Source organism: Gymnodraco acuticeps, unplaced genomic scaffold (assembly GCF_902827175.1).
Source record: "Gymnodraco acuticeps unplaced genomic scaffold, fGymAcu1.1, whole genome shotgun sequence".
NCBI lineage: Eukaryota > Metazoa > Chordata > Actinopteri > Perciformes > Bathydraconidae > Gymnodraco > Gymnodraco acuticeps.
The window spans coordinates 93,420-108,820 of record NW_022990519.1 but is presented as its reverse complement, the minus strand read 5'-3'; the positions used below and the strand labels follow the sequence as shown (position 1 = coordinate 108,820).

At 39.8% G+C, this 15,401-nt stretch overlaps 1 protein-coding gene across 6 annotated transcripts in view; it reads left to right on the top strand.

The window, feature by feature from the left end:
- LOC117553319 (arf-GAP with coiled-coil, ANK repeat and PH domain-containing protein 3-like) overlaps positions 1-15,401 on the top strand; it is a 59,904-nt gene that overhangs the window by 38,691 nt on the left and 5,812 nt on the right. For 4 of the 6 annotated variants that reach the window (XM_034227201.1, XM_034227200.1, XM_034227198.1 and 1 more), the window contains exons 7-23: positions 530-574; positions 728-823; positions 1,207-1,281; positions 2,377-2,388; positions 8,977-9,089; positions 9,461-9,512; positions 9,718-9,818; positions 10,207-10,318; positions 10,439-10,662; positions 11,218-11,287; positions 11,429-11,523; positions 11,901-12,121; positions 12,246-12,338; positions 13,387-13,488; positions 13,974-14,194; positions 14,361-14,470; positions 15,051-15,161. In XM_034227201.1, the coding sequence (XP_034083092.1) occupies positions 530-574; positions 728-823; positions 1,207-1,281; positions 2,377-2,388; positions 8,977-9,089; positions 9,461-9,512; positions 9,718-9,818; positions 10,207-10,318; positions 10,439-10,662; positions 11,218-11,287; positions 11,429-11,523; positions 11,901-12,121; positions 12,246-12,338; positions 13,387-13,488; positions 13,974-14,194; positions 14,361-14,470; positions 15,051-15,161 (1,853 nt within the window). The remainder of the gene's footprint in view (positions 1-529; positions 575-727; positions 824-1,206; positions 1,282-2,376; positions 2,389-8,976; positions 9,090-9,460; positions 9,513-9,717; positions 9,819-10,206; positions 10,319-10,438; positions 10,663-11,217; positions 11,288-11,428; positions 11,524-11,900; positions 12,122-12,245; positions 12,339-13,386; positions 13,489-13,973; positions 14,195-14,360; positions 14,471-15,050; positions 15,162-15,401) is intronic. The other 2 variants (XM_034227199.1, XM_034227203.1) reach the window with 1 other exon arrangement.

Below are 15,401 nucleotides of genomic sequence, written 5' to 3'. Positions count from 1 at the left end.
TGTCCAGTAAGTGGCGCTGACACTCAACCACCTCTGATCCCAGACACATAACTCTCAAAGACTCCTTGTAGCATATAATATTAAACTTACATGAAAATGTCTAAAATGTGCACCTAACCAGTTATTGTAAAAAGAAAACTGTGCTGTAATAAAAAAAAGTCCTAATTGACATTGTGATAACATTTTTAACAAATGCTCGAATACCTTTCAAGTGGGTAATGTTTTTCTCAGAAATTAATGATGTACTAATTTGACCATATCATATATATATACTTTTTGGGAAATGAAAAGAGTACAAATATACACAATGAATAATACAGATGCACTATTTCTTAATGCTCTCAATGTGCCTTGTGTTAAAAGGTGCTATATAAATAAACTTGCCTTGCCCTGCCTTGACTTTTAAGGCTTTATGTAAATTTGGAAATTCAATTGAATGCATAATTTCTTTAAATTAGATTAAATGACATGAAGCCAGGAACAGGTTAGGTGGTTCTAAAAAGGCACTACATCATCCCCTTTGTTTCAGATCAATGTGCTTCAGGCCAAGAAGAAGTTCGAAATCCTGGATGCAGTGAGTAACTTTATATATTTACTATAATTTCCTATTGGCATATCAGGATTATTGTATATATTCTTGTAAACGCACAGTTTTGCATATGGACAGAGCCCCTGTGGTGTGAGAAGGACCAGGTGTACTATCAGTGTGTCTGTGTGTCTCCTGCAGATGCTGTCCTTCATGCGCGCTCAGTACACTCTGTTCCAGCAGGGCTTCAACATATTGGATGAGATTGACCCCTATATGAAAAAACTGGCTGCACAGGTATAGCAAAACAAATAGAAATACTTATGCCTTGTACCAATATTTGTGTTACTGTTTTTGCTAAGTACCCTCTTATGATTACCTCTTTTGGCAAACCACACACTGAATGGACACATCAGTGCACTTCTGTTTAGTTAGTTGGACTACAATCTTTCTCATATGTCTGATCATGTAGAGTTGATAATGCTGCATTAGTAAATAACTGAAGATACCCTTCAATGTATTAGTTATTTGTTGACTTCCAAATAATAGGATAACTCTTCTTGAAATGTCCCAGTGACTGGACTGTGTTATCTGTGTTTGCCTATTTTTCTTTCTTTTACATTTTAAATGATTGCTTGTTTACCTGTTTCATTAACTCTGCTGTTGTGTTCTGTGTGCAGCTGGATCAGCTGGTCATCGACTCGGCCATGGAGAAGAGGGAGCTGGAGCACAAACACGCCATCATCCAGCAGAGAGTGAGACAACAACACAACTCTAATGTCTTGCACTTTCCAGGAATACATAACAAACAATGTGTGAAACCTTTAAACAAGAATGTTTAGCCACCACCGTTTTTTTTCTGCATTTATTCTATTCATAATCTGGCTAGTGTTCAAGACTTATTTTTATAAGGACCGAATATTCCTCAAAAACAGATTCTCCATTATTTGCAGTATTGTTTTTGTAACTTATCTACCAACTCTGTTTTTCATGCTGAGCAGGATATAATTTTCCTTAGAAGTTGCTCAACTAGATTGTTCTCCTCACAGACAAGTCATATCAAGTTTCTATCAGTTAGCGTGACAGGCTACAGTAGCAAGCAGTAGAAGCTTTATAAAAACATTTTTGAAAACATATTTATCTCTGTCTGTCTGAATATAAAATGTAGCATGTCACAACAAAAACGAATCTTATGATGGCATCAAATGCCTTGTGATTGCTTGGAAAAAGGCTTACCACGTGACACTTGTTTTTTAAATGTTCTTCCTTATTCAGGCAAAAGAATAGCTTTAGAAACAATACAATAAGGTTAATGTAGAGTGCAGTTCTCAGAAAGTTAAGTTTGATGTATTTATTTTATAGGTGCTTCAGCTGAATTAAAACAATACTTTGAAACACCCTGCTCAACAGGCACAGATGCTCAGATTCTTCCATCTGTTACTTCGAGAGATGCCAAAAACATGGCGCTTTTCTGCTCGACCTCCCTTTAATCGATTCCGTGGCCAAGTGGAGGCAATGTGCCAGACACGGCTCACAGCAACAACACTTCCTCTTTAATCTGATAACCTAGCGCTGAGTGATGCTACTTGACTTTGTTTTTGTATTATTCAGTACTGAAACAGAGAGATTCTTTAATGAAATGAGAAACTATTTTCTTTGTGTGCTTCAAGGGCGCTCTGACTTAGCAAGCCACTTACTATACCTTTTTGAACATACCTTCTGACCTGGTATTATAATAACATATTAGGTTCCAGTTATGGTAATTCAATTAGTGTTAAACTTGTTTTAATGCCTTTATCTCTCTGTCTCTCTCCTCACCTGGTTCTCCCCTGACCATGTCCGTCCTCCAGACTCTGATGCAGGTGAGAATATTATTTTCTTTTTATACTTCCTTCCTTAAACATTCCATACTGCAGCAGTGCAATACCACATATGACAATATTGTCAATTGTCAGGGTTTATTTAAAAGGTGAATGTTCCAGGAAATATATATAAAACAGGAAAACTTACTAAAGATAGGTGATAGACTGCTTTCCCTTTGCCAGTATACCAATAAGCCACAAGTGGCAAGTTGCTTTTGACGCCACAGAAGCAGTGTGCACTTTAAGCAGTTTTTTTTTACATATCTCTTTCAAACTCTTACACCAGAGTTAGTGATTGTAGTGTGGTCTTTTTGACCTGCTCAGTTGTCAACCTAGATCACAATATATTCAAAGACAGACACTTTTTTTTAAACAACATAGACAGTAAAATAAGTATTAAATGTAACCCCTTTTCACATACAGATTGATAGATTTACGTTTCATTGGCTTTTATTTCTTGATAACGTCATTGGACAGTTATCTCACTTTACATGTGAATACGCACATTTCCTGGTCTGAACTCTCCTGTGTTTACATCAAACTCCAGTACCTCGTGTGTGTGTGTGTGTGTGTGTGTGTGTGTGTTGTGTGTGTGTGTGTGTGTGTGTGTGTGTGTGTGTGTGTGTGTGTGTGTGTGTGTGTGTGTGTGTGTGTGTGTGTGTGTGTGTGTGTGTGTGTGTTGTGTGTGTGTGTGTGTGTGTGTGTGTGTGTGTGTGTGTGTGTGTGTGTGTGTGTGTGTGTGTGATTTCTTCATCTTGTAAAGCGTGAATGTGTGTCTGGGAAGGTTTGTGTATGTCACACAGAGGCAAACACACTCCTCCTTTGTTCCTCAAAAAAGCGCACATACAAACATACGCACACACACACACACACACACACACACACACACACACACACACACACACACACACACACACACACACAGCTTCTCTCTTTGAAGCTTTCATGCTGCTATTCTGTGCTTCTCCATTTGTTTAATCTAAAAACTGAACCCTGAGAAGGATTCGTCAACATGTCTGCCAGCCAGTTAAGAAAAAATAGTTTTCAAACTAGAAGCTTAAAAATAGTTTCCTAGCTATGATGTTTTCCTATCTGTGTTTTTATTATCTTGTTTTGTTCTTTTTGAAATGTAATCTGTTATTTATAGATTTTTTCAATCCCATAAAAAAGAACTAGTTCTTTTGATCTCTTTTTTCTGTCTAGAATTGTTCATCCCATTCTGTATATCAAAGATACACATCTGCAATCTTTCTCCCCTAATCTTATTTAATGCTGAACAGCTAATCAATATGTCACACTCGGCATGCAGTGTTTGCATTTTGCAACATACGGTAAGATGACAAATACGGAGTAAGTAATCAACGAATATTTCTTCATAATAATAACAAATAAGGAATTATGCAATGCTACATACAAAAGCAATGCATGTGAATTGGAACTTGTATTGGTAAGGATTTTACTGTTACTTTACACATTAATGTAGACTTAGTAGCTTTCATTATATATTAGATATTTAAATATATGTAAAACTAACCACAATGCCCCAGATATCTACAATATGACATTGTATTTTCTCAAAAGAGAAGGAAACAGGCAGCAGATTCGAATGAAGACAAGATCTAACTTTGAGTTGTCAAATCCTGACAGTTCTAGTTTTAGTCTGTATAAAAATAGAAAACACTCTTTTAATCTAATAAAATAAAGCAACAAAGCAGTAGTAAGAGGATCGGAGCACAGCTGGCTCTGTTCTCTGATGTTGTGCACGATGCCAGCCTCAACCCACTGCCAGCAGCCAGTCAACAGATGGCATTACGGAGCACAGTAATGTTGATGGAAAAAAACGACAAAAGGATAAAAAAATCCAGACAAGAATAAGATGAAGAAGACTATATTCTCTGTGGTCACTTCTGAATGATAGTGTAAGATTCCTCAATGTAAAGAATGAAACTTTGTTATCCCAGTTTAGTTTAATATTTGGGATTTTCCAAAACAACATTAGTAATTTTCTTTGTGTTTAATGAGTGAATCAAAACCTCTATAACTATTGCTTCTTTCATGGCATCCTTTCATGCATTTTGCAAACTGTTGTTGTTTCACCATCACAGTTTAAAATAGTTCACACACTGACTTTCACTTTTTATATTACAAATTACAGTGAATAAACACATTTGGGATACGAAGAAAAGCATTTTCCCTGAAGAGAGTCATTAGCATGGCGATTTTGCGAAACTGGTCATCAAAGCTGAACAGTGATGATGCTCGAGAAAGTCAGATAATAAGGTATTCTTCTGTTGACTACCATCTTACTTTGTAAAGTAATGGCATCTGTGAAGAAACATTAAGAAAGAAAACGCAGGGAGCAGATCTACAATTCAGGAGAGAAAGTTGGCATGATGCACTTCATATTCTCCCCCTTAAAACTACCCCTGTCAGATGTGCAAATATCGTGGCGCTGGAAGCAAAGCCACGAGACGGAGGGTTTTATCAATTATAGATGGTACACATCCTTTATGAATAGAGCATTAGGTAACTGTCATACTCCGTCATACTCCGACCAGATTTCCTTAGGATTGTTTGTGTCTCATATCGCTTTCATTATGAGGACGGCGGATATCTTAGAAATTAAGAGGTTCATAATAAACACTCACTTACAGTAAAGTGGAAATCTGCTGACATTTGAAGCCAATACCGAGAGAAAAACATTTTTATTATCAAATCTCTGTTCCTTTACAATTGCGTTCTTCTCTTCCTCTCCTTTTTGTGTAGCTGTCCTTTTCTCTCACTGTTTATGGTGAAACTGCGATTTCCTCTGACCACCACCCCCCTCCTTTATACCTCACAGTCTCCCTCTTTCTCCTCTCCCCATTCTTTCACAGCAGTCTTTTATGTGTGCAGGACTTCATTGTGGCTCCCAGGGGGATTGTCGCCTCAGCTCTCGCCTCCTCCATTGTTACAGATTTTGGCCGTAGAACTTTTTAAGCCCGGGAGAAGTAAACAGACAGAGAGGCAAAAACATAAAAAACAAACTATGCAAGGGCTGTAAGGAAACTGTAGTGAATCGAAGAGAAAGTATTTAAAAACAAAATTATACTATGCAGGCTTCTGTATCACTTTTCCTTGTGTCAGTTCTAATGATCTAAAGCTATAACATATTCTGTTTATAATAAGTAAAAGGGCATGCATGTAGCCTATGTGTCTGTGTTCGTAGCCTATATAATATTGCATTAGGGCTTTGAATACGTCATGTCGTCCCCGCGAGAGATAATCAGACTATATAAATATGCCAAATAGAAATCAGGAAAACGTACTCCAAGAAGAACACGAGAATGGATCATTCATTCATACATTATAGAAAAGTATCAGATAAATGTCAGACATCATTAAGAAGTATGTAAGTTAGCATTTAGCTTTATCTATAATAAGACATTACACAAATTAAACATGGAGAGAGGAAAATAAACAAATATTTAAATGTCTTTGGTCTAACCCCCACATTTACTCTCCGCTGTTAAATTCAAAAGTAAAACCGTATAATTCAAAATCAATAAGTAAAAAGACAGCAACTGATTCAAATATATACCCCGGACACAGCAGGGATTTAATGTCGCTAATATATCACTTCCTGAAACATTTTAAGCTGCTGTATGTGTAGTGTTGTGTTGGACTGCATTATTAAACAGGTGTGTCTGGTATGTTGCTCAACAACAACAGACACACTTTTTAATAACACAAATAACTTGTTAAAGGTCAAATATAATAGTCTCATTTGACACAGTCGCATGTGTATTTCAATAATCCTAAAAACAGTGGTGGAATGTAACTTGAGTGAATGTACTCAAGTAATATACTTAATTATAATGTTGGGGTAATCTTAGGGTATTTTCAATGTCTGCTACTTTGTACTGCTACTTTTATTTGACTCTTGTAAGTACTTTTTACATAAATTCATGTTTATATGATATATATTTACGACTAATTTACTCAGTACTTTCCAAAACTTGCTACACATTGACGTATTACAGCATTAAAAAACAAATGATGATACAAAATATGATATTATATAATAATAAAACACATTTGAGGCATTCTGCACAATTCGCACTTTGACTTGTGATACATGAGTACATTTAGCTGATAATACTTCTGAAACATTTTGATCTCAGGACTTTTACTTTTAATGGAGTATGTTTTGATTGTGATATTAGTGCTTTTACTTATAAGAGCTGAGTACGTTTTCCGCCACTGCCTAAGTATAATCAATTCTACGATATAGGCTAGATTTGTGGGTCCATGGTTTGGACACTTGTGTGCTGCTATCCTCCGTGGCTGATTTAAGGTGGGAAGAAGGGGCTCCGGGCTGGTGTTTGGGGAGCAATAATGTCCGCTTGATTAAGCAGGAATAGTGTTTCAGAGCCGCAGACAGATGGAAAGCTGACTCTTCAAAACTGAGGCCAAAACCCCCGGGCCTCCGGAGGGGAGAGTTGAGCCTTAAATCGCGGTGTGGGGCGGGGAGGAGGCACGGGATGTAAAAAGTGAAATGTTTGATCTGCGACAGCCGCGACGGGGTCAGCGGGGCACGAGGACCCTGTGACAGCTGTATGATAATGAGCGCTCGCGCCACACTCTCCCGTGGATAGGTGGCTTTGAGTGGAGGAACGGCACGAGCGCTGCTGCTGGCTGCCAGTCTCTCATTTGGACCCGAGAGGGATGCGCGCGTGTCCTTGGTTCTCCAGCTACTTTTAATAACACTGCAGGTATTTTAGACATGCTATTTGTTCTAAGACACACATCTTTCAATTATTTATTTATTTATTAGGCTATTTCGTTTTTGAATCTATTATTTTAGGATGTTGTTGGATATCAGTTTGGTTAAGATGAAGATATTTGGCAGGCTGGACTTTACACTGGTGAGAGACATCATTTATTTATTGCATTATTGCTGTGTTTAACAAGTCTCAGGTTAGTTTAATTGAGACAAAATCTTCTGTTTTTGTTAATTTGCCTTATTTTCCTCGAGCATGGTGAAAATGAACTTTCATTAGTGATCTGTCTTTAGTTTGAGGTAGCACTTAAGCTTTTGTGCTTTAAAACATATTTGTGTCATTGTGTTTGTGCACATTCTCCTTTTAAATCTTTTGAGTCCATGTGTGTGTCTGCTTCTGATCTCTGAATTCCTCAGCAGCCAGCAGGTAGACAGACTGTTGTATCACATCTCACCATGTTTTTGCTAAACCTGAGCTGAATGTTTCCACACATTCAATTTTGGCAAGATTTTGCTAAAAATACATATAACTGTTGCCTTCTGATTATACCAACATAACATGCTGTCACTCTTCTGAGCTGTTCACATTTACACTAAGCAGACAGTTATAGCAATATTGAAAGAACAAAATTATTCACATGTTGTGAATCTTGTGGCTGCTGGAACAACCAATAAAAAAAGCCTAGGTTCTTAAAACAAAGTCCAAAAAGTGTGTGTGTGTGTGTGTGTGTGTGTATGTGTGTGTGTGTGTGTGTGTGTGTGTGTGTGTGTGTGTGTGTGTGTGTGTGTGTGTGTGTGTGTGTGTGTGTGTGTGTGTGTGTGTGTGTGTGTGTGTGTGTGTGTGTGTGTGTGTGTGTGTGTTGTGTGTGTGTGTGTGTGGTGTGTGTGTGTGTGTGTGTGTGTGTGTGTGTGTGTGTGTGTGTGTGTGTGTGTGTGTGTGTGTGTGTGTGTGTGTGTGTGTGTGTGTGTGTGTGTGTGTGTGTGTAGTCTTCCTATATGTGCACAGCTTGCCATAAACTAAAGGCCTGCTTGACAATAGTGAAACCCAACCTCAGGTTTGGCTCTCTTTTAAATCCTTGCTCTTGTGTTTTCCACCTCGCTGAACATGTGGCATCTGGTTCTGAATGCATTTCTTTGGAAATCCAACTCTGTGTGCACAAAACAGATTAGAAGTGATATCATCTTTTAGGTGAATGGTAGATAGTTGTAGATTTGACATATTCTTTAAAAGGTAAACTCATGTAAAGAGGGCAGAGTGACATTTTTTATTTTTGTGGGGGAACACAGAAACATTTTCGGATAACAGAAAACTTGTGTTACAGAGGCATTGTTCCTCAGTAGAAGCGTGTGAGCCCAGCTACTGTATGAAATGCTGATAAGGTGTTATCTCTGTCTCCTCTTGTTATGATAAGTTGGACTTCTACTCCTATTGCTACAGTATCTAATCATATTGTATGCATGCAGTGCCTTCAGTTGAACTTTACCATGCAATTTAATACCGTGGATTTTGACCCCTATCACTTACAGTGGAGTTGCTTTTGGGAACGAAACTCATTGGGGCCAGTGTGTAACATTACCAATAACTGTAGTTTATAGGGACGAAAGGACATGATGACTGTTGTTTTTCCTGATGACATTAGTCTTGGTTTTGCAGAGCAGGGGCAACTAAATCATGGAAACGTTGCCTTTACAGTACAATGGTTTCAGGCAGTTCACTAGGCACTCTTTTAATTGTCTGAGGCTAGAGGAAACACATCTTCTTCAAATGAAATCATGGGAAACAAAAAAGCCAGACCCTAAAATTAATCTTCTTATTCTTCCTACAGGACTTTTCCTATGATGACCCTAAGTTGGAGTTCAACGTGGACGCACCAAATGGCGTGGTTATGGAGGGCTACCTCTTCAAAAGGGCCAGCAACGCGTTCAAGACCTGGAACAGGTAACAGAGCAGTAAAGAGGAAGATCATAGCAGAGAGGGTTAACTGAAGTCAACATACAATTCAAAAGACAATAATGAGATAACCAGTACACATGCAACACAAAACGAACAAACAGTGAATTTAGTAAGGCTACACAACAATACAAAGGCATGTGTCATGTTGGATGAATTTACCTTTAGCCTAAAAAGATACTTGATAAGACAGAAGAATGCCCTCCAGCCTCCATTTTCAATACTCATTTAAAGATTCAATAAACCCACTTGCAATGAACAGTTTTTTCCTTTGCTTGACCAATTTCAGCATGCATACATATGATGGATCATTTATATCTCACAGAAACTGTCTAACCTCATGTTGTTCTCTTCTAAAGGCGGTGGTTTTCTATACAAAACAGCCAACTGGTCTACCAGAAGAAACTCAAGGTACATTTTAATTAAGCATTTGTTTTCATTACAAAAATGTGCCTATCACTGAGCAAATTATAATGTTTGGCAGTTCAAAGTTGTTGTTGTCTAATTATACAATAGTTGGCACATTAGTGGAGAAGAATAGGACTAACAGGCTTTTGTCGCTTGAAGGGTGAATATGGTAGAGTTGTTGTGACACTTGTCTCGCTGTTGATGACAGGACTCTCTGACGGTGGTGGTGGAGGACCTGAGGCTATGCTCTGTCAAACTGTGTGAAGATAACGAGAGGAGGTTCTGCTTCGAGGTGGTTTCACCAACTAAGTAAGTGTGTGTGTGTGTGTGCGCGCGTGCGTGTGTGTGCACAACCGTATGGAACATGCTGTTACTTGTACATCTACAGTATGTATTGTAGTTCCTGATGCACCAAAATCAGCATATTGTTTTTATTGAGCCTAATTCAAGGCAATGTCTCTCGCACATCTTTTGATTGAATAATCTTAGAGAATATATTATTTCGTAATTTTACACATTTACAGCTTAAATATAAGAGAATGTTCAAGTTTGTATTCCTTTGTACATTGTAGATCTTCTCTTCGCCTATACATTGTTGCATTCTTGACTGTATCACTTGTAATTTATAGCCAAATAACTTCGTAGCATTAGTGAGACAGTCAGGGTTGTGTATTAGATTAAATCTACATTTCTATAGGAGCTGCATGCTGCAGGCTGAGTCTGAGAAGCTGCGGCAGGCTTGGATCCAGGCTGTCCAGGCAAGCATTGCCTCTGCTTACAAAGACATCGCCGACAATTATTACATTGAGGTACGAACGAACACAGCACAAACACAGCGTAATTTAACAGCATACAAGTGCTGTTTCTTTTTGTTACAAATTGGTCCCTGGTTTAGCTTCAGAATCTCTGACCTGCTTGCCTCTCTGCAGCGTTTGGACCGGACAGCCTCGCCCTCCACCAGCAGCATCGACTCTGCCAGCGAGCCCAGAGAGAGGGCTGACCGAGGGGTGCGGGGGGGCGGGGAGAGCCTCCTGCAGAGGGTCCAGAGCCTGCCTGGCAACGATCTGTGCTGTGACTGCAGCCAAACAGCTCCCTGCTGGGCCTCCATCAACCTGGGAGTGCTGCTCTGCATCGAGTGCTCGGGGATCCACAGGTAACTGCACTGAGCAGAACAAGAGGGCTTTTCAGAGATGAGAAGAAATACAGAAAAACAGAACTGGGTTTGTCAGTGTGAATAGACCATCAGCAAAAGTGCTGCAAGAAAAAGCCATCTCAAAACATCTTTCCAAGTCGTCCTCCCCACCTTTTCTAAGTCATATTTGTCCTGTTTCTGCTTATTTCTTTCTATTTAATTCACATAAAAACATTGCATTTTATTCAAAGATAATGTTGTAGTGTCTCCTCTGATGGCTAGTGTTTGACTAACCCCATTCCACTTTCCATTACATAAACTCAGATTCGACAGTTTTGAAGATATGTTCTAGATGTAGTTAAACATACGGGTGTGTTGAGCTGATTAAAGTCACCATGTTCATGTTGAAGTCATTAAAAAAGGCTGTTTTTAGCTCTGCTCTTGAGATTTTAACAAAAGAAAGTTTGCCACCTCAGGCAATGTAATACAAATGTTTCAAAATATGCTGTTTTAGAAATAAACACTTCTGACACTTCACTTTCTTTATATCATCTCTTTCTCCCTTGTTTCTTTCAGGAGTTTAGGCGTCCATTGCTCAAAAGTGCGTTCACTGACGTTAGACTCATGGGAGCCAGAATTACTCAAGGTGCGTCTCCTGACAAAATTGCCAGTAGCTTCTTCCACAGAGTTGCATTTATCTTTGCTACAGTGCTTTGCAGAATAACTGATTTTGTTTCCTTTTATCTCCATCCCCCATCTTTATCCTCCTTCTTTCTCTCATGTTTAGCTGATGTGTGAATTGGGGAACACTGTGATTAACCACATCTATGAGGGATCCTGCGAGGAGATGGGGGTTAAAAAACCTGGACCGTCCAGTACAAGGTCAGTCAATTCAATTAAAATAGCCTTCTTAGCATGACCATAATTACATATTGTCAACACTTTGTACAATTGCCACATACATTAATATACATTTGGACTGTACTGTTAAGTTCATAAACATTTTGAACACATGCAAGATGTTCCTTTTCAGTCTTCACTCCAAGAGGAGCAATTGGCAAGGGATAAAAAGAGTCTACGATATATAATATTATTATTTATAAGTTAATTAAAAGGTATGTTCACCGACTTATCTGCATAGTGATACCTGTCTTTCAGTTTCCAATATATTATTTATCATACAATTCATGATACACGCAGCTATCTGTTCATGTCAGATCTCAAATTATTAAAAATAGTTTCTGATCATCTGCCCCCAGGCAGGAGAAAGAGGCCTGGATCAAGTCTAAGTACGTGGAAAAACGCTTCCTGAAGAAGATGAGTGGGAGTGAGGCTCTGGTGGAGGGTGAAAGGAAGTCCCGTCCCTGGACAGTGAAGAAGTGCCGACGACACAACAGCTCTGTGCGGGCCCCCAACAAGGCCCGCAGGAAATACCATCGCTACGAGCCGGGCAGCGCCTCCCCTGCAAACCTCTCAGCAGGTCAGTGCAGAGAATCAACTTCTCTGTAGTAGCACCAGGCACATTAAATCAAGAGCTGCAAGATATGTGTATATTTATAGAATCCAAGACTGAAATCTTGTTGTTTTGTTTTGTCATCTGGCAGCAGCTGCAGCAAAGTTTCGCCGGGACTCTCTGTTCTGTCCAGATGAGCTGGATTCACTATTTTCCTACTTTGACACCGGCAATGGTCCTCGCAGTAAGTACACAAAGCAGTCAGTACACAAAGCAGTCAGTACACAACGCAGTCAGTACACAACGCAGTCAGTACACAAAGCAGTCAGTACACAACGCAGTCAGTACACAACGCAGTCAGTACACAACTCAGTCAGTACACAAAGCAGTCAGTACACAAAGCAGTCAGTACACAACGCAGTCAGTACACAAAGCAGTCAGTACACAAAGCAGTCAGTACACAAAGCAGTCAGTACACAACACAGTCAGTACACAACGCAGTCAGTTAACAACGCAGTCAGTACACAACACAGTTAGTACACAACGCAGTCAGTTAACAACGCAGTCAGTACACAAAGCAGTCAGTACACAACGCAGTCAGTACACAAAGCAGTCAGTACACAAAGCAGTCAGTACACAAAGCAGTCAGTACACAAAGCAGTCAGTACACAACACAGTCAGTACACAACGCAGTCAGTACACAACTCAGTCAGTACACAAAGCAGTCAGTACACAAAGCAGTCAGTACACAACACAGTCAGTACACAACGCAGTCAGTTAACAACGCAGTCAGTACACAACACACTTAGTACACACAGGAACAAAGTACAGGTAAGTGGTTTTTACCTCATATAGATTGGTAAATAACAACAATGTAACATCTATATGTATTTTAGGCGACATCTTGTATAGTCTTTCGAGGTTTGTGTGACACATTCAGTCTGTCACAAGGGTGAAAACGGTGATGGTGGTGTGTGTGTGTGTGTGTGTGTGTGTGTGTGTGTGTGTGTGTGTGTGTGTGTGTGTGTGTGTGTGTGTGTGTGTGTGTGTGTGTGTGTGTGTGTGTGTGTGTGTGTGTGTGTGTGTGTGTGTGTGTGTGTGTGTGTGTGTGTGTGTGTGTGTGTGTGTGTGTGTGTGTGTGTGTGTGTGTGTGTGTGTGTGTGTGTGTGTGTGTGTGTGTGTGTGTGTGTGTGTGTGTGTGTGTGTGTGTGTGTGTGTGTGTGTGTGTGTGAGTAGAGCAGAGCAGTGTGTGCTCTGTAATGATTAACGTGTCCATGGCTTGGCGCTGCTTGGCCCCGCAGGTCTGAGCAGCGACAGCGGCCTGGGAGGAAGTACTGACGGCAGCACAGACATCCTGGTATTTGGCTCGGTGGTGGACAGCGTCACAGAAGAAGGTAAGAGTGTTTGTGGTGGACAGTAAATACACGTTACAGTAACCCATCTACAACTGGAGGAAAAGTTCCTATTTCTGATCACTGCAAAGTAGAAGTGATGTGATCAATTGTTTTTACTTTTAATGTATCATGTTTTAAATAGCATGTATAGTTTAATGTTAAAACATAAAACTCAGTGCTGCTGTAGCTTAACAAATATTGCCTTAAATGAGTAGACATTGATGTGATGTCCGATCCATTCAAACAGTCTGAAATATAATCTGCTCCACTGAAAACATCCTCACAGATTCTTACCGCTGGCACAATACAATTATGATCAATCTAATAAATAGTATTGCTTTTAATATTATCTCAAGTTGGCCCTACTCATCGACAGGAATCGTCTACAAGCAGCCTAACAAAGAACATAGAGAACACAGCATGGTATCCCCTATCACATTCCTGTTTTCAACATTCCTTCATTGCGTTACCTTTCCTAACCTCAGAGGAGGAGTCGGAGGAGTCCTCCAGTGGTGAGGTGGAGATTGAACAGGAAGTATCTTCAGACCCTGAAGACCCTAGGGAGCTCCATCCGGGGGCGCTGCTCCACCGATCCTCCCGTCTGCACAACCTGCCTCTCATGGCGGAGGCCTTGGCGCACGGTGCCGACGTACACGCTGCCAATGAGGAGGAGGGCAAAACGCCGCTCATTCAGGCTGTGGTCGGGGTAAGAGAGTGTTTGTGAAGCCTATCAAATCATGTAGATGTATCTGGAAGTGAGAGAAATACAAAAAATGTCAGGGTTGAAATAAAAAATAAAATAAAATCTGCCGAAGTCGACAGACCAATAACATAAAATTAAATTAAAAATGTCTCTCTTATGTCTCTCTCAGGGCTCTCTGATCGCATGTGAGTTCCTGCTACAGAACGGTGCCGATGTGAACCAGCGGGACATGAGGGGCAGAGGCCCGCTGCACCACGCCACCAACCTGGGACACACTGGGTAAGCCTTCAAAAAAACAGAAGAAAGTCGTTATTGCTCCTCTGTGCCTCCTAGTGCATGTTCCAACCTGAATGTGATTCAATTGAAGTGCAGGCATGAACGTGAACATTTTTCTCCGCAACACCAATGGAAACTACTCACAGACAACTTTTTTTCACATGACATAATTTCTTTCATTCACAACACAGCGTACTGTAAGTGTAAACATAATTATCTCTGAGCCGCTGCTTTGAATGACGTTTATTCAATTCATGCTGCCAAAGTGATTCACAGCAAATATTCTCCAGATCAAAAGGGAGATGTAATTACCACTAATATACCCACCATCATGATATCTGTTAGTGGAAACTTAAACATTAGCTAGAAACGACTTTTAAAAAACAATTAAAAAAGTTAATTGCACTCACAGTTTAGTAAATATTGTAACTAGGCATCCATCCACCCCAAATCAGTTCTCCATTATTCATTCCACATGCGTTTGTTCTGGCATAATATCTTTAATATCTTCATCATTCATCATGTTCCTGGTGTCAATAACTCCTATATTGACCTCTTTTCTCCGCATCTTTTTTTCATGCAGTCAAGTGTGTCTGTTCCTGAAGAGAGGAGCGTCGCAATCGGAGGTGGACGAGCAGGGTCACGACCCCCTCAGCATCGCTGTGCAGGCGGCCAACGCAGACATCGTCACCCTGTGAGTGATCCAGAAACTTCTCAGCCCTTTGATTACGTTTCTAATAATCATTTATACATTGATTCATCACTTAGATTAAACATTAAATATTCATTTCATTTAGTAAAATAATAAAATAGTCATGTTGTAAATTGGAATTATGATAATCAACTTTGTGAAGTATTGAGGTAACACACATTGGACTATTGTACTGCTCTGCTCGGAATTCACTAAAAACAATAAAAATACACAAAATGATCT